This window comes from Madurella fahalii (assembly GCF_045866475.1).
Source record: "Madurella fahalii IFM 68171 DNA, scaffold_3, whole genome shotgun sequence".
Lineage (NCBI taxonomy): Eukaryota > Fungi > Ascomycota > Sordariomycetes > Sordariales > Madurella > Madurella fahalii.
The window spans coordinates 1,264,992-1,290,448 of NW_027263973.1; the positions used below are offsets into that span (position 1 = coordinate 1,264,992).

General features: G+C 52.8%; 8 protein-coding genes across 8 annotated transcripts; 2 read left to right on the top strand and 6 right to left on the bottom strand.

Annotated features, from left to right (window-relative positions):
* Positions 1 to 1,164: 1,164 nt before the first annotated feature.
* On the top strand, positions 1,165 to 4,796 carry MSH6_1 (DNA mismatch repair protein msh6; the record flags this gene model as incomplete). Its single annotated transcript, XM_071061277.1, has 3 exons — positions 1,165 to 1,419; positions 1,482 to 4,061; positions 4,119 to 4,796. The coding sequence occupies 3 exons, from the start codon at positions 1,165 to 1,167 to the stop codon at positions 4,794 to 4,796; spliced, it is 3,513 nt and encodes a 1,170-aa protein (XP_070917378.1).
* Positions 4,797 to 5,421: 625 nt separating this feature from the next.
* On the bottom strand, positions 5,422 to 6,150 carry MFIFM68171_05858 (uncharacterized protein; the record flags this gene model as incomplete). Its single annotated transcript, XM_071061278.1, has 1 exon — positions 5,422 to 6,150. The coding sequence occupies one exon, from the start codon at positions 6,148 to 6,150 to the stop codon at positions 5,422 to 5,424; it is 729 nt and encodes a 242-aa protein (XP_070917379.1).
* A 1,021-nt stretch (positions 6,151 to 7,171) lies between these two features.
* On the bottom strand, positions 7,172 to 8,331 carry MFIFM68171_05859 (uncharacterized protein; the record flags this gene model as incomplete). The annotated part of the gene is made up of 4 exons (XM_071061279.1): positions 7,172 to 7,428; positions 7,481 to 7,786; positions 7,852 to 7,972; positions 8,026 to 8,331. The coding sequence occupies 4 exons, from the start codon at positions 8,329 to 8,331 to the stop codon at positions 7,172 to 7,174; spliced, it is 990 nt and encodes a 329-aa protein (XP_070917380.1).
* An 835-nt stretch (positions 8,332 to 9,166) lies between these two features.
* MFIFM68171_05860 (Copper-containing nitrite reductase) lies at positions 9,167 to 10,591 on the top strand (the record flags this gene model as incomplete). Its single annotated transcript, XM_071061280.1, has 3 exons — positions 9,167 to 9,379; positions 9,439 to 9,468; positions 9,524 to 10,591. The coding sequence occupies 3 exons, from the start codon at positions 9,167 to 9,169 to the stop codon at positions 10,589 to 10,591; spliced, it is 1,311 nt and encodes a 436-aa protein (XP_070917381.1).
* A 3,642-nt stretch (positions 10,592 to 14,233) lies between these two features.
* MFIFM68171_05861 (Putative carbohydrate-binding module family 1 protein) lies at positions 14,234 to 15,568 on the bottom strand (the record flags this gene model as incomplete). Its single annotated transcript, XM_071061281.1, has 4 exons — positions 14,234 to 14,573; positions 14,691 to 14,992; positions 15,067 to 15,367; positions 15,429 to 15,568. 4 exons carry the CDS (start codon positions 15,566 to 15,568, stop codon positions 14,234 to 14,236), a joined length of 1,083 nt encoding a protein of 360 aa, XP_070917382.1.
* Positions 15,569 to 21,056: 5,488 nt separating this feature from the next.
* Positions 21,057 to 22,461, bottom strand: MFIFM68171_05862 (Methionyl/Valyl/Leucyl/Isoleucyl-tRNA synthetase anticodon-binding domain-containing protein; the record flags this gene model as incomplete). Its single annotated transcript, XM_071061282.1, has 4 exons — positions 21,057 to 21,521; positions 21,582 to 22,138; positions 22,232 to 22,373; positions 22,441 to 22,461. 4 exons carry the CDS (start codon positions 22,459 to 22,461, stop codon positions 21,057 to 21,059), a joined length of 1,185 nt encoding a protein of 394 aa, XP_070917383.1.
* Positions 22,462 to 22,502: 41 nt separating this feature from the next.
* Positions 22,503 to 23,087, bottom strand: IRS1 (Isoleucine--tRNA ligase, cytoplasmic; the record flags this gene model as incomplete). Its single annotated transcript, XM_071061283.1, has 3 exons — positions 22,503 to 22,797; positions 22,853 to 22,963; positions 23,029 to 23,087. The coding sequence occupies 3 exons, from the start codon at positions 23,085 to 23,087 to the stop codon at positions 22,503 to 22,505; spliced, it is 465 nt and encodes a 154-aa protein (XP_070917384.1).
* Positions 23,088 to 23,643: 556 nt separating this feature from the next.
* MFIFM68171_05864 (uncharacterized protein) lies at positions 23,644 to 24,500 on the bottom strand (the record flags this gene model as incomplete). Its single annotated transcript, XM_071061284.1, has 5 exons — positions 23,644 to 23,819; positions 23,974 to 24,004; positions 24,092 to 24,137; positions 24,195 to 24,312; positions 24,371 to 24,500. The coding sequence occupies 5 exons, from the start codon at positions 24,498 to 24,500 to the stop codon at positions 23,644 to 23,646; spliced, it is 501 nt and encodes a 166-aa protein (XP_070917385.1).
* Positions 24,501 to 25,457: the final 957 nt, after the last annotated feature.

Here is a 25,457-nt window from a genome sequence, read left to right on the forward strand (position 1 = left end):
TGCCGAATCATGACCGGGAAGGCCGAGAGCTGGAGCGTGCTGTGATACTAACAGCCTGGTTAGAGGAGATGAATCTGGGCATAGATAAATTGCCATTGTTGTTAGTGGTCCTGAGCTCTCCCTGATTTCCTGAGCTTGGGTGATCCCAACACGCGGCCACCGCAGAGCCCCAGAGGCTCGTGTTCCATCCGCTCGGCTGAAATTGCTTCTGAGACACGCCGAGGCCGCCAACGTTTAATTAATCTGCAGGGATCACCTCAGGTCGCGCACAACTACGATCCTAATGCGTATGCCTTAATATACACAAGCACATTAGATCTTGAAGCCTCTATCCCACAACGGCAGTGAACGTTCACGAGGTAATGAAAACATATCGTAATTATTTGCGAAAATGCTTTCTCTAGAGATGATGGATGGAGGGGCACACTACGAAACTTGTGAAATGTGTAAGCCGCTATGTCCTGAGTGGGCTGTTTCCGCTGGATATAGGAACAAATTAGATGTAATTAAGTCACTTGATTATCTACTCTACTAAATAGTCTATTTTTCTGTGACTTGAGGCCCAATTTTTTTTTCGCAACTACCTCTATCGTGAGTTTTGCCTACCTTAAGGTGCAGTAACTTAGGTACCTAAGGTACCTTAGGTACCTTAATGATGCGATTTGATCGACATCTTGAAATGAGATTGAAATGGGCTGAAATAAAAGTGGGTCGACTGGTGCAAGCGGGACCTCCGGTCCAGTAGGTTTGAGCACCTGAGGCTCACCGAAACTACTATAATGACCCCCCGGCGTCTTCCATTCAATTGCTCTACGAACTTGTAGTAGTTTGGCATCGTTATCAACGGCGACGGCAGCCCTAATTAGAATCAGGTGTAATGAGGATAACAGTCGTAAGCCCTGGCCTTGAGCTAGGCGGTCAATGACAGAGGAATGAAGCCACCGTAATGCGGCTGAACCCCTAGCCGATTGCAGGGCTTGGGATGGGTTGACGCGGACGCGAGAACCGCGACCCCCCGGCGCCTGGCGCGTCAAGGGGCTCTGTTGCCTGAAAATCTCCGTGGAAACGCTGCGGGGCAGCGACAGCCCGGTTCTGCTTTAATATTCTTTGAGTCAATGACCGAGAAACCTGTGCTGGTCTCTGGATACCGTTGCAAAAATAAAGATGGGGGATAACTCTCGAGGAGCAGCTCGCACGCCCCTCAAACCCATGGGACAGCCTAAGAAGTCTACCCCAGGCTCAATCGGGAAGCAACAGAGCATCCTAGGGTTTCTCTCAAAAGTCGCTTCTACTGGAGCTAACGCTCCTACGTCATCCTTCCTTTCGACTGTCAGGCACGCCCCAACCCCGGACCAGACGGACACACTCGAGGCCAAATCCCTCTCAGCCTCGACGCGCGCAAGCAACCCCGCCCGGGCGGTATGGCTCCGTTCAAGTCTTCCCAAGCGCCGTTTCAGCTTACTAACGACTCTCTCTTTCAGGAACATGCTGCCAACTACCCCCAACCGCTGCGCAAGGGTGAGCACGAGGACGAGAGACGCAGCAGGGATAGGGCCGCTCTTTTCAGAGCCTACGCCTACGGCATTGACAACGACGACGAAGAATACGGAATCGGGGATAAGAATGAAGACGAGGGTGACAACCGTGTGCCGAGCGGATGCCTATCCCCAGTCGTACATGGCATAGAGGATATTGCCGTCTCTGACGATGGCGACACGCATCCAAAGGAAAAGAAGAGGAAGCGGCAGCCGGAGAATAACAAGCCACGCAAACGGTCGACGGTTCCTTCCCCTTCAGAAGATCAGGATGATCCTGAGGACCAAGTCATGTACCGATGGCGATACGACCCGAACGACGCTCGGCCTGCCCAACCCGCCCAACCAGCCGGGCCCCGCCCGACCATACCGCAGCCAGCTTCTATGGCATCTTCCAGCAAGGGCAAGGAAAAGGCCCACAACATCAAGGAACCACGAGGAAGAAGCGCGTGGCTAGCAAACGTCATGGACATGGAAAAGAGGACGCCTGATCATCCCGAGTACGACAAGTCGACCCTCTACATCCCTCCTCACATCTGGAACAACTTCACCCCCTTTGAGAAGCAGTACTGGACGGTCAAGCAAAAGTACTGGGATACCGTGGTCTTCTTCAGGAAGGGCAAGTTCTACGAGCTGCTGGAGAATGATGCGATCCTCGGCCACCAGCTCTTCGACCTCAGGATCACAGAACGTATCAACATGCCAATGGTTGGTTTTCCTGTGAGCGCCTTCGACACGTGGGCGAACCAGTTCCTCTCCAAAGGTTTCAAAGTGGCAAGGGTGGATGAGATGGAATCCGCCCTGGGTATGGAGATGCGGGTACGGAACAGCGCTGCCACTACTAAGAATCAGAAGATCATCCGACGGGAGCTCGGCTGCGTCCTGACTGGCGGGACTTTGGTGGAGGAAGCCATGCTTCACGATGATATGGCAACCTTCTGCGCGGCCATCAAAGAGTCCGTCATCGATGATAAGCCAGCCTTCGGCATTGCTTATGTAGATGCTGCCACAGCACAGTTCTACGTCTCCCAGTTCCAGGACGACGCGGACCTGACCAAGTTCGAAACCTTTGTAGTCCAAACGTCGCCACGGGAGTTGGTTCTAGAAAAGTCATGTCTTTCGACCAAGGCCCTACGCATCCTCAAGAAGAACGCGACGCCAATGACCATCTGGAATTACCTCAAGCCGGGGACGGACTTCTGGGATGCCGACAAGACGCGGTGGGAGCTTGATTCCGGTGGCTATTTCGTCTCGGATGAAGGGACAGCCTGGCCGGAAACCCTGGCGAAAGCCCGAGACAGCGACTTGCTCCTGTCTGCATTTGGCGCTCTTGTTCATTACCTTCGTACGCTGAAGCTCGAGCGCAGCCTCCTCTCGCGGGGCAACTTCCAGCTCTATGACCCTATCGCTCGCAATGGCACTCTCATCCTCGACGGGCAGACCCTTATTAACCTAGAGGTCTTCGCTAATAGCGTGAACGGAGGTGCCGAGGGGACGCTATTCAATCTGCTCAACCGCTGTATCACGCCATTTGGTAAGCGCCTTTTCCGCCAATGGGTCTGCCATCCGCTGTACAACGCCCAAAAGATCAACGAGCGCCTGGATGCGGTGGACGTGTTGTTGGATGCCGATTGCCAGATCCGAGAGCAGTTCTCGTCCGGCATGACCAAAATTCCTGACCTCGAGAGACTCGTCTCCCGGATCCACGCGGGCAGCTGCAAGCCCAGCGACTTTGTCCGCGTTTTGGAAGGCTTTGAGCAGATTGAGTACACCACAAGCCTGCTGCAAACATCAAGCAACTGCAGCAGCAATGGCATCATAGGCCGACTTCTGGCGTCTATGCCCAACCTGAGCGAACCTCTCGACTACTGGAAGGGTGCATTTGACCGCGAGAAGGCCCGGGAGGAAGGGTTGTTCATCCCCAGCAGAGGAATCCAGGACGACTTTGATAGTGGTTCTGATAATATCAACCTCATCAAGGGTCGACTTCAGGCCCTTTTGACCAAGCAGAAAAGCGCCCTGAAGAATTGGAGCATTAAGTTTGCCGATGTGAGTAAGGAGGTCTACCAACTCGAAGTGCCGAAGGGCGTGAAGGTCCCCAAGGACTGGCGGCAGGTATCTGCTACAGCGAGCGTCAAAAGATACTACTTCAGGGAACTGGATAGCCTTATCCGCGAGCTCCAGGAGGCCGAGGAAGTCCAGTTGCAGACTATCCGCGACATTACCTCTAGCTTTTACCAGCGTTTCGACGCCGACTCGGAGACCTGGCTCCGAAGCATCCACATTGTTGCGCAGCTTGACTGCCTTATAAGCCTGGCTAACCTATCGGCTTCCCTGGGCGAGCCGCGCTGCCGCCCAAGATTTGTGGAGGAGGAGCGGAGTGTGATCGAGTTTGAGGAGCTGCGATATCCGTGTATATTCGTGGACGATTTCATCCCCAACGACATCAAGCTCGGTGGCAACGAGGCCAAGATTAATCTGCTTACTGGTGCCAACGCGGCTGGCAAGTCAACTATTCTGAGGATGGCAAGTGACGATCCCGGTACCGTGACCCCCCGTTTATCCCATTCTGACTCTCGATAGACTTGCACTGCCGTCATTATGGCCCAGATCGGTTGCTACCTCCCAGCGATCTCCGCTCGTCTAACGCCCATTGATCGAATCATGTCCCGTCTGGGGGCCAATGACAATATCTTTGCAGCCCAGTCCACTTTTTTCATTGAGCTATCCGAGACGAAAAAGATCCTGGCTGAGGCAACTTCTCGCTCGCTTGTTATCCTCGATGAGCTTGGGCGAGGCACCTCGTCCTACGACGGACTCGCCGTTGCGCAGGCGGTCTTGCACCATATCGCTAGCCATATTGGTTGTCTCGGTTTTTTCGCAACCCACTACCGCTCTCTCGCCGCAGAGTTCGACAGGCACCCAGAGATCCGGCCGCGACGGATGCAGGTTTACGTTGATGATATGCATCGGCGCATCACTTTCTTGTATAAGCTGGAAGACGGCGTTGCAGAGAGCTCTTTCGGCATGCACTGCGCAGCCATGTGTGGTATCCCCAGCAGAGTGATCGAGAAAGCCGAGGTTGCAGCGCGAGAGTGGGAGCACACGGGCCGTCTGAAGGGGAGCCTGGAACGCGTCGAGACGGGGTGTTACATCCCTTTAGGCGTTCTGAGCGATGTCTCGAATATCCTGCGGGAGGATGGGGATGGTGTGACGGAGCACAGCCTTTACGTGTTGCTGCGAGCCATTGAGGCGTTGTAAGTGCATACGCCATCCGTTGTATCTGACTTTGGTGTCTGCTATCGACACCCTCATGTGGTGGTAACTACTGGGTTAGTCCTAGGAGCGAGTTCGTACAGTTCAAGGCTCCCCTCGAGGGAACGCTGCTACCCGGTGACCCTCATAGAGGCGTCCGGCCGCAACGTTGACAGCTGGATCGTCCCCGTGAAGGATCAGCACAAACATTACTACGGGACGGGTCGGGGTCAGTATTTTAGGGATTTTATAGGTCAAACGGGTTGAATAGAACGGTTTACGGAGATAACGAGCGTTGCTTAGCTGTACCTCCCGGCAGTCAGGATGTAGAAACGCACTCAGACCCTCACGCCTTCCGCAGAGGCCTAAGTAGGGGATCGAAGTCTGAAAGTGTAATAGGCGAAGTAAAACCCCTATTTGAAAGCCTGGGGGTGTTTTCATGAGTAAGGTATGCTAGCCGGCTTAACTTTTAGTAGTTCCCGTCCACCCTTTTTTTTCTCTTTTCTTTTCTTTTTTTTTTTTTCGGTATCCTACTGTGTACCTTAGGTAAGCTACGATTTCCCCCGAGCCACCAAACACCAACTACAAAGCTCAAAGCACCACGTAACGCCCGACAAACATGTAATCATCCTCAGGGAAAACACACTTCGAACGGCCCCACGCAATGCAGGCCCCAACTCTCACTCTGACAGCACCTCTCCAGCCCCAAACACAGCTCTTCCCCACACCACCTCCCGGGGCCCGGCACCGGCGGCGGGTCCTCGCAGACAACTCCACCGCATCCCTGGTCAGGCTTGGTACAGATGCCGCAGCTAGGATTGCAGCACGTCTCGCCGGCCGCGCAGGTAGTGTTGCCGCAGGTGGGGCCGAGGCCCGGGTCCGGGTCCGGCGGCGGGGGCAGGCAGCCCTCCATGGTGCAGGGCGTGCCGGGCGGGGCGCACTTGCCGCAGCTCTCGTTGCAGCAGACCTGGCCCAGCGGGCAGAAGAAGTCGACGTCGGGCCCGCACTGCGGGCCCAGGCACGCCTGCTCGGTACACGCCTCCCCCGGCATGGCGCAGATGCCGCAGCTCGCGTTGCAGCACACCTGCCCGCTGGCGCACACGTTAGGCCCGCATGCCGCCGCCTCCACCTCCTCCTCCGACGCGTCGCGGCGTTCCGGGTGCGGCACTGGGACGCAGGTGGGTGTCCCCGAGACGATGATGCACCTGGTGCCGGCTGCGCAGCGGACGGTGGCGCAGCTGTGGGCGGCTTCTTCTTGTTGTTGTTGGTGGTGATGGCGGCCAGGAGACAAACCCACTGGGTTGGCGACGGCCTGGAAGATCAGGGCGGATCCGAGGGCCAAGAGGTGAAAGAGAGTCATTGTGGATGGTTAGTATAAGGTTGCGTGGGGGGCCCGGGCAGGGAGCTGCAGTGGCGGGAAGCTAAAAGGAGAGGGGTGGCTTCGAAACGTGGGACTGGATACAGCAAATATAAGTAAAGGAGACTGGCTAAAGAGCGCCAATGCGCCAAGAATGAACTAGGTGCCATTTTGATCCAGATCTCCCGTAAATTATACATGAATTAAAGGCTATCTAGCGGAATGTAACATGCAGGGCGGGTTCAGACGCGGAGCTAATCGCTTACTTTTAGGTACCGGATTGGGGAAACTCGAGCCAAGGTTTACGGGCCAGGAAAATTTCCTGGTCAACGTTCTGCCAAGAAGCAAGATCCTGATGGTTTGGATTTGAGCTTCTAATAATAGAATCTAAATACCTGAATTTCAACGACGTCGTGGAAACTTGTGACTTGCAGCAGTTGGCCTGGAATGGCTGTAATCCGACGTTCCACCAGGAATAAAGCCATAACTGTAGCAAAACACGGAGGTGCTCTCTCTTGGCTTAGTATGTGTGCGGTAAACCGAGATATGAGATATTTACAGCACAAGATACGGGAATGCTTGAAACAACTTTTGTCTTACAACTGATGATTCGCTGATTGTAGTGCAGGGAAGGATCTACCCGATAACGACCTACAAGTATAAGGTACGTTACTTACAGAGAAAACACCAAGTGCTAAATCTAGAGCCGAGCACCTGAAACAACAGATAGTTACTGTATAGAAAGTCCGTTCTCGAAGTCTATTTCCGACATCTCTCTTTGGATCACGGCCGCCGGTTGAGTCAGCGCTTAGAGCAGTCTCGGGAATTAATTACCTTGGTGGAGCAAATCCAAGCACACCGTGTTTTAGGTTTTCTGCTGTCTATTAGGGCAGGGTATTACATCCTCCTTTCTTTTCTTTTTACAACACTCATTACCAATTTTATCGCCCATTTCTAAGTCGCCAAGTATACAAAATTCTGCTGTTTTAGGCCCGGCCCATTGTTCCTTTGAGGAATTCCTCGGCTATACCCTGCTCTCTCTGTCGGCCTCGCTTCTCTTGCAAGAATGGAAATGGAATGGATTTCCTACCAGCGGGTAGTGCGGTATGTGAGGCCATTCCATATCAGGCCATTCAATATGGGTCCATTCCACATGGGGCCCCTGGTATTCAGTGCCGTCAATCTGGATGGGCGCTTGCCCGAGCAAGTACATGTACCAGTAGTACACGCCACAAAACAGACTGCCTCCGAGCACGTTGCCCAGTGTTGCGGGAATGATACCTGCAAGGAAGTTATTCTCAGTTCGGTTGGCCGCGTACGTAGAGGAACCTACCCTTCCAAATGTAAAGCCCTACTTTCAAGTCCGGGGTGTGCAACCAGATTGCAAGGGGAATGTAGAACATATTGGCGACGACGTGGTCAAGGCCCAGGGCCACGAACGCAAAGATGGGCCACCACATGCCGATGATCTTTGAACTGAGATCCTTTGCCTGGGTGCCTAGGAAGCAGGCAAGGCAGACAAGCCAGTTGCACCCTATACCTCGAAAGAAGATTTGATGCATCTGTGGGGTAATTTGTTTCTTTGTGGCGAAGGCCATCACTTCTTCTCGGTAAGGCGTTGCGTCGAATACACCGCCGTCTAGATTGAAGTCGTCAGTCCAAGGTATTTACACGGATGGAGGTTTAGGAGGGGTGGGCTCTTACATCCCATGATCATGGCCATGACCAAGAGGGAGCCAATGAGGTTCCCAAAGAAACAGAGGAACCAATGGAGAAGCATTTTGCGGACCGACAGCCGACAATGGAGAACAGCTACCATGGTGTACTAAACCCAAGTGAGCGACGGGCTGGGCAAAAATGCGCACGTGGTCGGCCTACCATGGTGGTTGCAGTAAAAAGGTCAGCACCGGTTAGTACGACCAACACAAGTCCGAGAGGGAATGCTGCGCCCCCCACCAACTTGATTAGGCCTGGTGCATTTTCCTGATACCACGGGGCCGCAAGAGCAGTCAGTGACACCGAGCAGCCGAAGCTCAAGAGGCACCCGGCAGAAACCGCAGATAGGAAGATCTTGTCTGGTCGGGTATTGCCCTTCTTCACACCGGCCCGGGAGACCAGCTCGGCGGTCTCGGCCGGGGTGAATGCAGCGAGGTTTGTAATATTGGCCACGAGAGGGTTGCTCATGGTCCTAATGATTTCGAGATTGTGAGCGTTTCACAGTAAAGTTTATAGTGGTTGGCACAGTTTGGATCCGTACGAGTCCCGGATTGTGGAGGAGATGGATATTTGCCCCTTAAATACTCCAACCTCCCCGCTGCCCAATGACGCCAGAGAGCATCAGACCTGTCGCTGGCCGGGAGCCATGAGGAAAAAACATCTCCTGACTTGTTTCTAAGCATCAATCACCTTACTGCGAAGCGTGCTGAAACGACAAAACCATAACGTGGCTGCTACTAAGCAATGGCTGGATGCTTGACATCGTATTCCTAGAGGGGAGGCCTCACCAGACCGCATCGCCTCGCATTCAGACGAGGAGTCTCCCCACCGTCAGAAGATCCCGGGGAAGGAAGGTGGGCGCATCGGTGATCTCTCGGCCTTGAGGTTCCATCTCGGTCTATCCTGCACTATAATGGGCGGCCCGCGTTGACAGATCACGCACATCCCCGCATTCCACATCAGCGTGCTGCACGGCCCTGTACGGCAAGTCTGAAGGTCGATCTTCCTGATGCATATGAACACCACACTCATCTCGGCCATAAAGCGCTCCGCGCAATACCTCGGGATCAACCAGCAAACGACAGATCACAATCTCCCAAGGCTCCTACTTCCTTACACCCGCGTCAAGTTCTAGATGTCCAATCTCAGCCATTGTTTGGCGAAATGTGGGAGTCTGGCCCCAGCAGCCATGGCTCCAGCAACCGGCCGACTCTCATTGTTCGTGAGACCAAGGGCCCCATTCCCGCTTGCTGCTGGTCGCGCAACCCCTACACTGTCGAGGCGGGGTCGCGCGTTCGCGGCAATGGGGGCTCAGCCCTTTTCCACCAAATCGCGACCCACTGAGCAAGCGCAGAAGTCCCGTTTCATCCCCTTTGCGTTCGCCGGTGCGGCCCTTACTGCGGTGGTCTACCTTGACCAGCGACGTCGGCCTGATCCATTCAAGATGGAATTGAAGCCAGCGATCAAGGTTCCCCGCAAGGATAAGCTTCCGGGAGAAGAGCCTGGCGGAGAAGAGGTACTATAACTCTACGAAGGCTCCAAGATCTGCGGCGCGGTGCTGATATAAATCGACAGGGAAGGCCTGCTTACGGTGATAACTCGAACGTGAGTGCTTGATCGACCTATCCTTCAAATCTACAGTATCATCTAACTTCAGCAGCCTTCTGTGACGCTGGAGCCTGTTTCGGGAGTAAGCTCCGGCCGGCAGTCCTTCGAGGCCGTCGACGATGACCTTCCCGCTGAGATCGCAAGCCTCCCTATTGAGCAGGCAATCCTCACAAATGCGCCCTATGTTCCTCCACCCATCACCAGAGACCACAACGCTCTGGTCCGCGTGCCTCTGGTAACTACAACCAAGCTCGCCCAACTCACCAGCCAGTACAAGTACGAGCAGTGGACGTTCAACGGGACTGTTCCAGGGCCATTCATCCGAGCTAAAGTGGGCGACGTCGTCGAGCTCTCGCTCACGAACAAAGACACAACAGGCAACCCGCACAACATTGACTGTCACGCGTTCACCGGACCCGGCGGTGGGGCTGCTGTCACAACTGTCGAGGAAAACGAAACCAAGACGGCCCGGTTCAAGCTGCTATACCCAGGACTGTACCTCTACCACTGCGCTGCGGCGCCGGTGCCCGTGCATATCGCCAATGGCATGTATGGCCTCATGTACGTGCAGCCAGAGAAGGAGGATCTCCCGCCGGTCGACAAGGAATACTATGTTATGCAGAGCGAGTTCTACCACGAACCGCCCGAGATCGAGGACGACGGTCGCCGTTCTGAGATTGTCGAGTTCTCGTACCCCAACGGCCTCCGCGAGGAGCCGCAGCTTATTGCGTTCAACGGGAGCGAATCCGCCCTGACCAGGGATCATCCCCTCAAGGCCGAGGTTGGGGACAGCGTCCGCATCTTCTTCGGCAACGCCGGGCCGAACCTGACCAGCTCGTTCCACGTCATCGGGTCTCACTTCAAGAACGTGTACCGCGACGGCGACGTCGTCAGCCCACCGTCCAAGGCCATCCAGACCGTCACGGTGCCCTCGGGCGGCGCGGCCATTGTCGATCTGGACATGAAATACCCGGGCACCTACACGCTGGTCGACCACTCCATCTTCCGTCTCGACAAGGGCGCCGTCGGTTTCTTGAACATTTCCGGAGAACCCGTGCCTGGCATATACGAGAGCCCGAAGCCGGCCAGACCGTGCGTGGGTTGCAAGCTTCACGCTTGATGGTGAGGCGGGGCATCTAACTACGGTATTCTCTCCCCGGCACGGAAAGGGGCGAGGGCCCTGAGGGGGCTTGAGAACGGCAGACGCAGGTGGGTAAACGACGATTTGATGAGATTACGACACGACTTCGGTATATTTTTGCCTCTCTCTTTTACGATCTGGGGTTGGATGCAGGAGCTGCTGCACCGTCTGCACGAGGGCGGCTCAGGGCGCATTTAGTGCGAGGTCAACGTCCCCATGCAGTTAGCTAGATACGCCTCAATTCTGAAAACAGTCTCTAGCGCACACCCTCTTCTCCTTTGGGAAAATTAGGGTGGGGGTAATGTTAGGTAATTTTATGTCACGGAATGACGGCATTGGCGGCCTGGCCCGCCCTCGCGTCGACGCCCGGAAAACACCGGCCCAATCATTCTACAGCCAACCACAAGAGGATCTCCTCGGCAACCGTGATCCGGCCCTGAGGGTCACCCGCCTTGGTCCTGCACCTCTCTCTGGGCACAGCCAGCTGCTTGGCAGACATCGGTTCTCCGGTCCATCTCCATCTCATCGATGTTTTGCATTTTAAGTAATCCCATTAGTCGCAGATATTGCCAAGGTTGTCACTGTCTCACCTGCATCCGTTGGGTTGGGGCTTAACATTTCCGGGCAGTGGGTCAGCACAGTGCCCACAAGGCCCTCGTTCCCCAACTCCATAGTCGCCTTGAAAAGCTGGCTCCCCCGTAAAGCAGGGGCGGGCCGTGTGCTCCTCTTGATGGCCGCATCAGTTGTAACGAGCGATGGAACGTAACTGCATTGGTGAAAAACTGCGTGCTTCCGTCTGGAGTGTTGGTGTCACGCAGCTGTCCAATGATTGGCTCGCTCCGTGATTGTTGCTTCCACCTGCATCCGATCTGGCTTATTGTCGCTTGGGACGAACTCAATGACCTATGCCATTCTAATCACGGCAAGAAGACTAACAACTCACTCCCCGAATGAGATATTTAGGCAGTCGATGAAGCTCTCTGCCAGGTCGAGAAATCCTCGATACTGGAGGAAACGGTCTAGTAAGAATCAATACACCTCCGGTGCAGAAGCCGCATCTCCCCTAGAGTTACGGTGTAGAAAAGCGGGGAAAATGATCCTGAGCGCTGCCGGATCGTGTCCCCCGGCATCGGAAGCTGATTTCGGTGACCTGATGCTCCAAAATATCGAGAAGCATCTCCGTGGCGGCTGTGATGCATTCCGTAGTATTGTTGCGCACTAATGTCGTATTGTCCCATGTATGCCGCGCATTGAGTGATGGGCAATGGAAGACATCCTAGTTCCGCGGCCAGCCTCCCGACCTGGGCTAACGAGCCAATGCCATAATGCCGATAAAGGGTATCAGCTATCGAGGTTTGCAGCTCAGTTCTTAATTCCTGGAGTGAGAAATTGTCCGGTGATGACGTGATAGCGGCTTGTTGTTCCGGAGTCCCACCTTTACCGCGGGGGATCGGCACAAACTGTTGTGCTGCCCAACACAAGTACATCAACTCCGCTTGTAAAAGCTTAACCCGTCGATCAGTTTCTTATCCTGAGTAGTTGCAACGATATCCCAGCCAATTGCGTTGATGCGGCAACCTAGGTAAGCACTCGTAGATCGGCACCCGCAGAGGTCGCAAGTCGCAGCCTCGCAAGCCACATTGTCGAGAGCCATAAGACCGCAGCATCCGAGAAAAACGATTCAACTCCGAGATGCCCTCAATAGCCATTTCCCTTTTGAGTATCATTCAGGGTGGTTTTGATCGTTTGCCTGCTCCTTGCACCGAGTCAAGAGACTAACCCCTCGGAGCGACTTATCCGACAGTTACAGATATGTATGGCACACTCCATTTTGCTTGCACATTTCAAGTTTCTAAAGCAATTAATTAAGTTAAATTCCTGAATAGGCCATTATTCCTTACTACTTACCCGACACTACTGGTTCCGCGAAGCATAACACGAGCCTCGCGGCCCTGTCTATCGTCTTTAAGGGCAAACTGCCCTTCCACTTATAATAGCTTAGGTTCTGCCGTGAAACTGGCAGTCATGGTGATCGGGGAACTCGAACGTAGAATTCCGGATGACTATTGGGTATTATTGGTTTCGATAGCGAGGGGCTGTGGCAATATAGGCAGTTGGGTGCCGGTATTCAAGTATGCTACGACGAAGCCGCTACGAGCTCCCACGTGGTCAACAAGGTCGAGAGGTGGTTTTCGAGCCGAAGAAAACCAGGAACCCTGCACATTCTCAAACTTGCTGATCCCCGAATGATCGGCAGAAAATCCCATGAGCGTCTCTCGTTCATCGTTGTTGACGAATTCTCATGCTGATGACGCTCCAGATACAATCCATTACTAGCAACAGCAGTAGGATCCGGGCCTGTAGCGGCTTGAGAGTACTCGGATGATTGACATGAGAACTTACCATCAGCGTCAACCACGTTCTTATGAAACAGCACTTCAGCTTGAGAGTGGGTGGCAGCTACTCAAAGAAACCGACGAACCGATACTCGTGGGATATGGTATGAAATTGCTCGGACAAGGTCGGCGAAAAAATGGCTTCTTCCATAGCGTGGCAGAAGAGTACTTTGGAGTTTTCCCATAAATCATGTGAGCGCCTTGGATACAGAGTCAGCAATGCTGCCTCCATTGCCTCTGCAGCGAGGAGCTCCAGAAAGGGTCATGCCGGCGGCTGAAGCGAAGATTTCGAATGTAACGGTACTTAGCTTTGCCCTTACGATGGCCTGCTTCATGACCAGATGACCTAGTGAGTGACAGATAAAAACAATGGGGTGATACCACGTTTCATGGTTTCGCAGGTCCTGGGGCTGTTCAAGGAGGGCGAGCGCGTGGTCGCCAACGGAAGTTGTGTGGGTCAACCAAAGCAGCCGAGTTGTACGATGAGAGAAGAACACGGGCTGTCGGTATGAGGGTTCTAAGGCGATATTTAGGCCAAAATATCTGGCGATGGTCCTTAGACGTTCACGAGCTCGGGCATGGCCCCGCGAGCCTTTCGGGCTCAGACTATGGATAAACAAAATGCTATTAAGGAGTGCTTAGTCAATCACTAAATGTTGCCGCGATACTCGGTCTATGGAAAACTGATTAGGTACTCGCTCAATGTCGGTTGCAGCTGCGGTACAGTACCATCCGCCGCCACCGGAGGGAATACAACACGCAAATGTCCGTACTGAAGCGAAGCGACCGTCAACAGCCAAATCTCTTAGTGGTTACTGGGATCCATTGCTCCACCTCCATTGCGGTGGGCCGTATAATTCGGTTGTCAAGCACAAACTCGTCGTGGCCGACTTTGATCTTCAGTGGCTCAGCCACGCGGCTTCCTACCCGCTCATTACCCACTACTAGTACGGAACCTTGATCCCCCAACCGAAACAAGCCGTCTGCTAACGGGCTCTGGTAATGTGGATTTCTGAATAGATGAGACTAGGCGGTCTACGTCTAACTCAGCTGCGGTAGGTGAGGGCTGCATTTGATATTTCACGTGAACCCTGGAAACCCAGCACCTTGAACTATTTCCATCCCCCCAAGGCCCGATAATCCAAATCAACACACTCTTTTAACATGCAAAGCAGCTTACACCCTCAGCTCACTTAATTACACTCAGGAATACCAACCCTCAAAGTCAACACTCAGAACAGGAACTGCCCGGATTCCCAGGCAACGCTGGAAGCCACCCATCAATATCCTCCTCCACAACCGCCGGTTGGGAGCACTTATTCGCCTCCTGGATCGACTGCGTCTTCAGCTCGGGACAGCCGACCCCGCAGTACTGGTCCATCGCCCGCTGCAGCGAATCCCCCTTCCACCCAAACATATAGTCGCCGTGCCAGCCGTAGCCCGTTTCGTCGCCGGTGCTGAGGACAAACGGCTGGCTGCCGTCGGTGGGCCACATGGCCGGGTCGCTGAAGGCGGATGTGTTCCAGATCGTTTCGTACATGAGCTGGGGGAGTCGGACGGGGTGGCTACGGCCGAAAATCAACAAACGCCATGTAAGCAACCATGTCGTGTCCTGCACTTCAAGCTTCGACCGTTTCCTACTCCTACGCCGGTAGCAGAAACTTTGAATGGGAATCACTCACGAGTCAGGGCACTCCCACTCCGTCTCAAAGGTCCCCTTGGACGGGTAGGCGACGTGGCTCTTGTGGTCCGGGCTGTCGAGGTTGACCCCGTCCCAGCAGGTAGGGAAGAAATTGTTGATGCGGAGGCCGTAGGGACACGGTTCCGTGGGGAACGTGCGCGTATCGTACTCGCCGCCAATCTCGGAATTCGCCGGCGCGGGCCCCCACGGTGTCGTGAAGCAACGGAAGGCGATGCTCTTGAATTCGTTGATGTCGGGACTGGGCTGCCGGTACGCTGGGTCGCCGATGAGCATGCGGAAGCCCTTGTAGGTACAAAATGCCCATGTTAGTCCCGTGCCCGGTGAGAGTGAGAATACGGTGGGGGAAAGATGCTCACCGGCTTGAAAGCAGTGACTCGGGTCCTCTTGTCATACGGGGCCGTGTAGTATACCGTCATGCCCCCCCTTTGCCCTTCAAGAAGAACGTTTTCCATCAGTGGTACCCTGTGGTAGGACCCGTTACGATGGCGGAAGAACAACACCGCGGTCCAATAGTTTGAGAGATCCTCGGTAAAAGTGCAAGTCGTGCATGTTGCCTCAGCCGAGATGTTCAACGAGGGGTCCATACTCGGCGCGAAAGCGTTTCCACCGACGATTTGGTGTAGGTGTGGGGATGGTACGGCGCCGGGCGTGACGAGCCTATTGCGGTGTTAATTGAATGTCTGATCTTTGGTGTTTACGGATTCGTGGGAAGGCACACGGGTCGAGGCGTTGTACGTTTAGCTCGGAGCAGGAGAACCGAAGGAAATCGTTCAGTGTTGGGCCTGTGACCTGTGCAACAGCGTTATGGGCCATCAGCACCACTGGTATGGTGCGAATCATGTTCCATTGTAAATGCATATTGGACGAATTATTTTGATGTTTTCGAAATTACAGACTAGGGTGAGCAGTAGAAGGCTTCGGTGCTTGCGGCAAAGACCATCATGACGTTTAGGGTCTAGGTAAGTATTATCAACTACATCCAGCGTCCCACTCTCCGATCACTACTCCAAGTGTGCCTAAGTGTCTATGCGGTACGGGAACTCAAAGAAGCATGTATATAATAGCCAATATGCGTTCCAGCCAACGAGATCCCTTCAAATTTATTAATAATATCGACCCAAAGTACACGGACCGTCACATTGAGGGGGTGTTAAACGGAGCTCAAATCTCCTCATAGTGATCAGAACCAGACGAAATGTTAGTGCTGATGTGTCAACTGCAGAATATGTTGGGCTGATCCCTGGGTTGGGGGTTATTAATTCTTGATGGTTGGACCAGCAGAGCTGCAACAATCCTGCCGGCAGTTCGGTTTACTTGCGCGGCGCGTGTAACATTCAACCACGTCAGCCACTGCCTGGCCGTGGCCTACTAATGTTGTGTATAATACGAATGGCATCTCTCGTAGTGCTAACGGTAATTAGTACAGCAAGAATCGCAGGACTCAGAAACCAAGTAGTTAAGACCAGTCGAGAAATAGTATGGTTGCTGTAGTCAGCTTCGCTCGGTGGGTTCAGCCAGGAGATTATAAATTATCAAATACTATTTCTCGTAGCCTATATTATTCGTTCCCAATTTCTCTGCCAAGGCTCATTTATTTCAGTATCCCTCTCCTGAAGCTGTAGCGGCGCGGCCCTTGAGTAACTGAGGGATTGGGCACAATTTGTGCGTAAAGAAACAAACAAGTCTCTCATCCCCCTAAGCGCCCTTCACGCGTCACAAGTTTCAAGTTCTTCCCTTACGAGCCTTTACGGAGAACCTGGCGGGATCCCAGCTACATTCTTCAAGGGCCAATAAGGACCAGATACCGGCTTCTTAAACCGCTCGAATACTCACCTACTCCAATCCAAATTACGATTCCTATCACGTCTTATAGTCGCAATTCAGTAGTTATCTATGCCATCGCTTCTCATACCCCTCGGGGGTTAGCAGAGGAGATATATGAGGCGGTGACGGTGCTGAGATTGGTACTCCGCCGGCCGCCGGCCCAAATGGTTCTTGCGTAACAGGTACTAATTTTGCTGGTAATGGATAGCCGTCCGTTTGTGAGCTACGTTAGCAAAATCGTTATTACGATGCTCACAATTGAGTAAATGAGGGTGAATCGTAGTGCCGGACCGGTGTATCTTTATACGTATCCCGATAGCGTAGCTGGTTGTCCAGAAGAGTGAAATGGAGCAGCACAGAGTTATAGGCTGCTTTCCTGGTATAAAACGTACCACATCCTTGTCCGTGGCAAGACGGGATTGATATTCCTGTGAGAGTAAGACGAATGCGCAAGCAAGAAATGAAACGAGAAGTGCAATTCCATGGTTTCCATAGGGGCCGAGAGGCTTCACATCGCCACGGATGGAGGAAACTGAAGCGGCACTTGGTGCTAGGGAAAGCTACTTGATAGCTCGAAGAGTGCTCCCACGGGGGATGTGCAGACTGTCCCAACTAGGATAGTTAGTTTGAACTGGCTGCCAATAGCAAGATTCGCAGGATTGATTTGAAACGTTGCAAATGGAGACGGTTATAGCTCATGGCCTACTGCTTCGGATGTTATGAGTAAGAAGGTAATTAGCCCGTCTCGGTACATCCATCCCTAGACCGGTATAACTAACAATATTGGGTGTTAGGTTATACTTTAGGGTGTTTAGCACTTTAGCATGGAGACTTTCCGGTGAGTAGGATGGGAAGATTGAAACGACTACCTAAGGTAAAGAGTGTGGCTCTGTACACTAACAACACCTGAAATGAGCGCGTCCTAGGCCAAATCTTCGGCTGCGAGATCAGAACGGGTTTTCAAAGGGAAAACATGAATGAATGACCTCCCAACGCCGCTAACAGATTCTCCGATATCAAGAGCTATTTGGCTAATCCTCTGTGGCCGAGCCCAGTCAACCTTGGACTCCATGCTTCTTGAGCATATGTTCGCGAAATTTGTCCTTCCGAGGCCAGGTCCGGCGGCACCCATGAGGGCAGTGGAATACTTGTGTTCCGCCGTGGGCAGTACCCCTATGTCTCTTAAGGTCTCGTTTGCGACTCATGGTTATACCACAAGTCTCACAAGCAAACCGCTGTTGGGCGGAATCTGAAGTGGGAGCCTCAGATTCGATCGATCCGGGAGCGTGGACGGAGTCTAGATCGGGAAGCGGCGAACCCCGCCCGTGGGAAATGTAATCCTCAGCCGGGGGATCATTGGAGAACGGTTCCATCGGAAAGTCACCTGTTTCAAGGTGATGCTGAAACTGGGTGTTGCTGTCCAATGGGGCTGCGGGGCAGCTTGGAGAGCCGCAGAACCGGCATGCAGGCCACCACGGTTCGGCTCTGGAGGCGCCCTTGCATTAACAAAAAAAAAAATCCACTTACGTCTCATCCATGACCAATCAGGTGGCACTTGCTTGGTAGAGGGGTTCTGAGCGAAGAACAGAAGTGGGCCAGACTGTGGAGGATGGCCGGTCAAGGCTTTGATCCTGAAGAGAGATTCTGAGTACCAGTCAGAGACTGAGTTAGGCCGTGAGAAAGCTGCCCTGTGGGCTCTAGGTTAAGGGATGCGCAAAAGATGTTGAAGTGCTGACTGGCGAGAATCAAGGAACAGAGTGGAGTCGGATGAAACAGCTGTTGTGGAGAGATGCCGGTTGTGATGATGGCAGTGATGACGGCAGTGATGATAAACGAAACAGGGAGAGGAAAAATAAAGAGAAAGAAGAAAGAGAAGTTGGGGGTAGGTAGTTGCAAGACTGTAAGCGTAGGGGAGGGTGAGGCACCACCCCACACGTGTGCACACATACCTAAGGTAGATCGGGCGCTTTTCTGTATCGTAAAGGTGTGTGGACCCGCAATTCACTTACTGTGTGGTGGGACTTTCGCCTTGCTTAGGGCTGTGGAGCCAGAGGGGTGGCCGAGTACCTTGATTACCCCTGAGGGCCTGAGATAGGTTGGCCGGCTTTGTACTACCGCGCCCTCTTTTCGCACACCGCAAAATTGCAGGCGAACGTTAAGTAGCTGCATGCAATGCAGACCTGTTGACGTGGCACGCTTTGGCTGTGACCTATGTACTGTAATGTACAGTACTGCATGTATTTTGAGGGCGCGCCCCAGCCCCGCTGGCCCACCCGACAGGCTGCGAGCATGCCATACCCAAACTTCAGATTCAGAACCACAGGGCGCGTGGTGACACTGCATGTGATGAAAAATTATTAGCAGTTGCTGCCTTTATCGAGGTATGCAATCTCGACTCATAGGGCTCCTCACACACTATGTCCTGACAGTACTTAAAAAGTACGTGACACCACGCCCTGGAACTGTTCAAAACTCTCCCGATATCCTGAATCGCCTATTCTTCTGGCTATCACTTATGCAGCTCAGCAAAGAGTGCATACCATTTTCCAACGGCTTGTGTACAAGTTCCATCTTCCATAACGGAACGCGATCGTTCTATCTAGCCCTCCCGTGGACGACGATACTGTACATTGGTACAGTACATGATGGATGCCAATCCAGGAGCCTCAAAGCCACCAAAAGCGACATATCCATGCAACCGTTGCGGACGCAACTATACACGCAGGCGCGACATGACTCGGCACAAATCTCGCGCACATGATAAGCTCGCTGGTAAATTTAGCTGCAAAGCTCCTGATTGCAAATACTCTTTTTCTCGGAAGGACAACCTGTGGAGGCACATGCTAAAGCAGCATTTGCAGGGGAGCACGGAACAGCAGCTGAAAGAATACCTCGAGCAGTCAACGCAAGGGATGGTGGAATGGAGATCAAAACAGAAATTCTTTTTCTCAGCAGTGGAAATGGGCCAAGTGCAGCTTGTACAAGCCTTTCTCGACGGAGGAGCAGACTTGACCTGGCGATCACATGATGAGCTAAAGAACTCTGCCTTGCATATGGCTGCGGCCAAGGGACAAGATACAATTGCAAGGATTCTGCTAGCCCATCAAGACGTCTACGCCGATCCGAAGAATAATGAGCGGAGAACGCCTCTATCCCTTGCAGCAGAGAATGGGCGCGAAGGTGTGGTCAGGCTCTTGCTAGCCCGGCAAGACGTTGATGTCAATTCGACGGATGAATGGGCTACACCTCTATCGTATGCAGCTGGGAGAGGGTACGAAGATGTGGTCAGGCTCTTGCTAGCCCGGCAAGATGTTGATATCAATTTAGGAGGGAAAATGGGTACACCTCTATCGTATGCAGCCGGGAATGGGCACGAAGGTGTGGTCAGGCTCTTGCTAGCCCGGCAAGACGTTGATGTCAATTCGACGGATGGATGGGCTACACCTCTATCGTATGCAGCCGGGAATGGGCACGAAGGTATGGTCAGGCTCTTGCTAGCCCGGCAAGACGTTGATGTCAATTTGAAGAATAAGAGAGGGAAAACGCCGCTATACCTCGCAGAAAAAAGGGGGTGGAATGCGGTCGCCAAGCTTCTCCGGGCAGCAAAGTCAGTCAGCGGGACACGGTCTGCGCGGGATTTACCTAGGGCAGCATCGGAGGGCCAAACGGAGGTGGTAAAACAGTGAGGCGGGGGGAAACGGTTTCCCAGGGACTTGGGCCCCCAAATCAGAGAGCAAAACCTGTCAGGATGGAAATCAGCGGTGGAATCTTGCGGGGGGGAGCCAGTCTCCTTCCCGTCTACGCATTAAGTAGGGCCGTCCTAGCCGTCGTCCTTATAGAGGACGTCCAATCCATGTCTCTTTCCCCCATCTGGCTGCTCGCCTTATTTAAGGGCTTTCCCCGCGTGCGAGGTGCTCTCTCTCTAAGCAGGGGGTACTCCATCCGCACACATTGTTTGGCTGTCTGGGCCGCAGGAGCCTACTGTTGTTGTTGGTTGGAGGTTGTCACGCTTCATCTTGGGGGGCGAACCAAATACGCAGCCCATAGCCCTGCGATAGATCCATCCCATGAGAAGGGCTTTCTGGCTGTGTCCCTGCACGGACGGCTGATCCCTGCGCATTGAGTCGGCCCAAATGGATGGGCCTAGGATCTTGCGGGAAAAGAGGGAATGCGAGGACTTGTGCAGCGCTTGCGGTAACCAAGTGCCCTGTCCTCCTGTGCGAAAAGGATGGCTCAACGTCACTAAACCCCAAACACTAGATGTGGCGATATACGACCCGGCTATAGAGGCATCATCTTATAATACCTCCGTTTTCACCCTTCGACATTTGCGCCCGGCACTGGTAGTACTCAGGTGATCTGAAAGAGGTTCAGTTGCATCCGACTAGACATCACCATAACTCCGGGTTGTCGTGTCCCAGACACTGACCAAGGTGTCATCATACACATTTTCCCTCAATAGTAGGACCATGACAGGATCCGTACCTTCACCGCTAAGACCCCGGCGTCTATTTGGTGCCTTTTAAACTCTAGCAAGCTGTAACCTCAGCACTAGGTTTCCCACAGTTTGTTCTTCCTCTAAAATTACGGGCTCCTCAACCACCTCTTCTTTTACCTCCTCAAGCTTGCCTCTCAACGCAGCAATGAACACCTCCTGCGGGGAAGCCACAACCTGCCCAATCCCAACCTCATCAGGGTCAGACACCACACTATGCCTCATGTGCATACCATTGGTAGGCACCAACCCCGCCTTTTTACGCAGCCGCTGAAAGCGGTTGACAATCTCGCAAGCCAGGCTTTCTTCTACGAGCTCCGGGTGCGGCGCCGTGTCTAGCAGGACAATCATGTCGTCTGCAAAAGCCGGCTCCCATTGTACACCGCCGCCATCGTTTTCGTCACCATCCGCGTTTGAATTGTTGCCCTTTCCGATGACCCGCACGAGACTCAAGTCGTTCTCGGCTAGTTCAATCCCCTCAATGATTATCTTCTGTCCACGCTGGTATTCCCTCAATTGCGCCTAGGTAACAGTCAGCAGCGCCTTCCGAACGACTTGGACGCCCTTCTTGAGCCTCTTGCCCAGAGGAGGCCAATCGACGCGAGCCTTGAGACGGATGTTGTAACGTTCGTCATCCGACAGGATAATGCCGTGAGCGTTGAGTTCCTCTTGGATATTAGACTTGAGGGAGTTGACATCCGAAAGTGGTTGAGCGTCCGCGATGTCCACGAGCGAGAGCAACGGCGTCTTAAGCGACAGGTTGCGACGCTCTCTTGCTCCTCTCCCAAGCTGGATGGCCTTTTGCATCATAGAAACCTGCCGTTCGATGACTTGGTCAAAAAGAACCTCTTGCACCGTCAGAAATGGCAGAAAGTGGACACTTCGGACGTCTTGAAACTGAGCGGTGACGTCCCTGAGTTGAGGTCTTAGAAGCTGGTAGATGTGCTCAATGATGAAAGGAGTGAACGGAGCTAGCGCGGGAATGATGGTGAATAGAATTTGGAGAACCGTGTGCAAAGCAGATGTGGTGTCCTCGATGCCGAGACCGGCGGTGCCTTTCAGACGCCGGCGATTGAAGCGGGTATACCAGTTTGTGGGGTTATCGATAACTTGCAGAAGTCGCGGCACGACCGTGTAGAGGCAATAACTTAGTAGCCTGGGTCAGTGAAAGAACGGAACACCTGCTTTCGGGACTTGCGAACCTCTCATTTCTTCATCCATGAAACGCAGCAAGCTTTGACAGTCGGCTAAAATCCACCGGTCCATGACGTTGCTTTGTCCTGCATCTCCGAAAGACGCCCGCATGACAAAATCTCGTCCTGTAGACTTTTTGAACAGAAGAGTCTGTTAGTAGAAAGAACCGATAACTATTCCAGAGAGGCAGAAGAATCCGGTAGACGATCTCCTTAACGCCTGGCTCCTTGGAACGCATCGACTCCGCTTGCACGACGGGAGAACTGATGAGATAGAGTTTCAAATGGAGGTATCTGAGCCGTACTTGTCGAGAATGACGCTAGGATCGGGGTAGTTCTTGAGACTCTTGGACATCTTCCCGTCCTCAGCGAGGACGATGCCGTTCACAATGACGTTTCTGAAGGGAGAAGTGTTGAACAGTTTGTTACCGAAAACTGTGAGGGTGTAAAAGCACCCGCGAGTCCGGTCAAGTCCTTCGGCAATGAAATCGGCGGGGAAAAGGCCGTCGTGGAAATGGTCGGAATTTTCGAAGGGAAAATGATTCGAAACGTAGGGCATACTCCCAGGCTCAAACCTACTCCATGTTTAGTCTGTTTGTCAGCAAAACAAAAGAAAGGGCAAGGGCGGACCAGCAATCAAAAATCTCGTCGACGCAGCGCAAAACACCCTTGTCAAATTTCGATGGGATAGTTATAGAATCAACCTTATCCCGGTGGATGTAATCAAGCGGGCAGTCAAAGCTACTCAGCCGACGCAACTCTTCAACACCGCCCACACAGACAACCACTTGGTAATCATCGCTTACCCATAGGGGAATCGGTGTTCCCCAGGAGCGGTTTCGAGATATATTCCAGTCGTGAGCATTCCCAATTCAATTAGCTAACCGCTTTTCCTTGACGAATTGGGGCACCCAAGTTGTGGTTTCCAAATTCTGAAGCATCCCTGGATTGAGTCGGGTACCTTGATAAACCACGAAGATACCGCACGCCTGATAAGTTGTGTATCAGATCTCCGGCAGAACTTATCGACGTGAGTGACGTGGCTTTCGACAAGGAGGCGGCCGGTTGCCCCCAGATCTTTGAGAATACCCTTATCAGCGGCCTTCACATGTTGGCCAGCGTAGTTCGGCACCTCAGCCGTAAAGCAGCCCTTGTCGTCCACAGGGCAGGGCGGCAAGCGGCGAGGTGTGATAAAGCACGCAGAGACGGCAGCGTCATAATCCTCCTGGCCGAACGCAGGCGCCTGGTGAACAAGTCCGGTCCCTTCGCCCGCTTCCACATAATTTGCGGCAATGACTTGGAAGCAGTCGAAGAAGGTTTCAGCGAAGTAGCCAAAGAGAGGTCCGTACTTTCACCCGACGTTGTCCTTGCCGGAGATATTTCCGACGATCTGGTACTTTGCTTTCTTCAAGTCCTTGTAATTAGAACATGGAGAGGCCGCTCTCAAGCAAGATGTAATGCTTCTCGGTCTTCACGTCGGGGATTTCGAAATACTCAAAGTCTGGGTGGACGGCGATGAACAGGTTCGATGGGATGGTCCATGGAGTCGTCGTGTAGATGACGAGTGATGTGTTCTCCTTGCCCGGAACGCCCAGCACTGGAAATGACACCAAGATAGCGGGATCTTGAGTCATCTCTTCGTTTGCTTAGACTCCATGTGGCTAAGCGGGATGCAGAGGGCGGTGGAAAAGGGCATGATCTGGTACGCCCAGTAGACATGGCCGTTATCGAACAGTTTCTTGAACACCCACAACAGGATTCCATGAAGCTTAGATCCATTGACTTCCCGGGGCTCAGTATGTGTGATCCAACTCATATGGGCTCTGGAAGAAAGGAAGAGGAAAGGATGAGAAAGGAAGGTCATCGTACCTTATAGTCGTCTTCGAGATCGATCCATCTGCCTAACCGCTCTATACTGTGCCTCTACTCAGTTGAGTATCTCATTACAATGGCTCTGCATTCCGCATTGTACTTCCCGATGCCCATCTGCATGACAGCATCGTGCCCGGACACACCTAGCCTCTTGTCTATTTCGTATTCGATGGGAAGCCCATGGGTATCCCAGCCAAAGCGGCGGCTGACATGGTAGTCTTTCATATTTTTTGGACATAGAAGTTCAACTGCAGCAAAACAACTGAGCAAAAATACCAAACGGAGGTCCATCGTAGAAAGTGAAGCACGGCCGGCCCCCGGTCAGCCGGAGTTGGATCTGAAATGCATCGATCTCTCGCCAATATCGTATAATTTCAGTTTCCTCCTTGAGGGAGTTGACGCTCATGGTGCTCGCGGCTAGCACTAAGTCCAAGAAAATTGTGTCTACTCGATGCGGTTATCTGTCGAACTGAATGCAAGGCAGAGCGGGGTTGCAGCGGCGAGGAGGTCTATGCGGGGCATGGAAAATGGAAAACAAGGGAGCATATGATATGACTCTATCGCGATCTAAAGGGGTTAAGCGCTACTAAGAGTTAGAGCGCTATTAAGGGATCTCTTTTGTATATATACCGCTCAATGTCTCCTATATATTGGGATCAGAACAAGGTATATCTTCTTTTCTTTCCTCCTTCCTACTCTCTATTCTTGAGCCCCTTTTTCGCTCCCTGCAGTGTCACAGACTCAGAAGGTAAAGCCGACATAAGACACCAGGATCAAAAACGGAGGAACTTTAGAATCGGTTGTCGCCAACGCACAAATTATTTTAACCACCATTGGCTCGCTACGGGTCCAGAGAATAAATGTAGGAGAAGTTGCCGATTTCTCAGGAGTGCGGTCGGCGACTTCATCGGTGACCTTGATTAGTCTATAGAGCTTGTCTAAATGCAGTATTTCGAGCCGGTAATAAACGGAGTTTGAGTAAATTGACGGCTTTGAAATCTTGATCTCAGTGTCTAAATACGAGCATAAGCACATTTTATGATTATTTGAGAAGAGCCCTAGTTGTTCAAGCCAGAGCACTAGGTCTTCCTTTAAACGAATGATGGTATACGCTAGCACCCTACGGCAGCTCTGTAATGCTGAGTGTTTAGGCTCATGATGCAAGTATTGACAAGTTGTTCTTTATGACACTGCGATGTGACATTGACGACCTTCTTGGGATGGCAGTGTTAGGGTGAAGGAGTGATCAACTGGCCTCAGGTGGGCTCACTTACACCAGGTTGGTTCGAAGTCGTTGGCAGCCACATCACACTCAGACTTCCAGTGCTCTCTTTTGACACCAAGTGTGCTAGATTGATAAAGC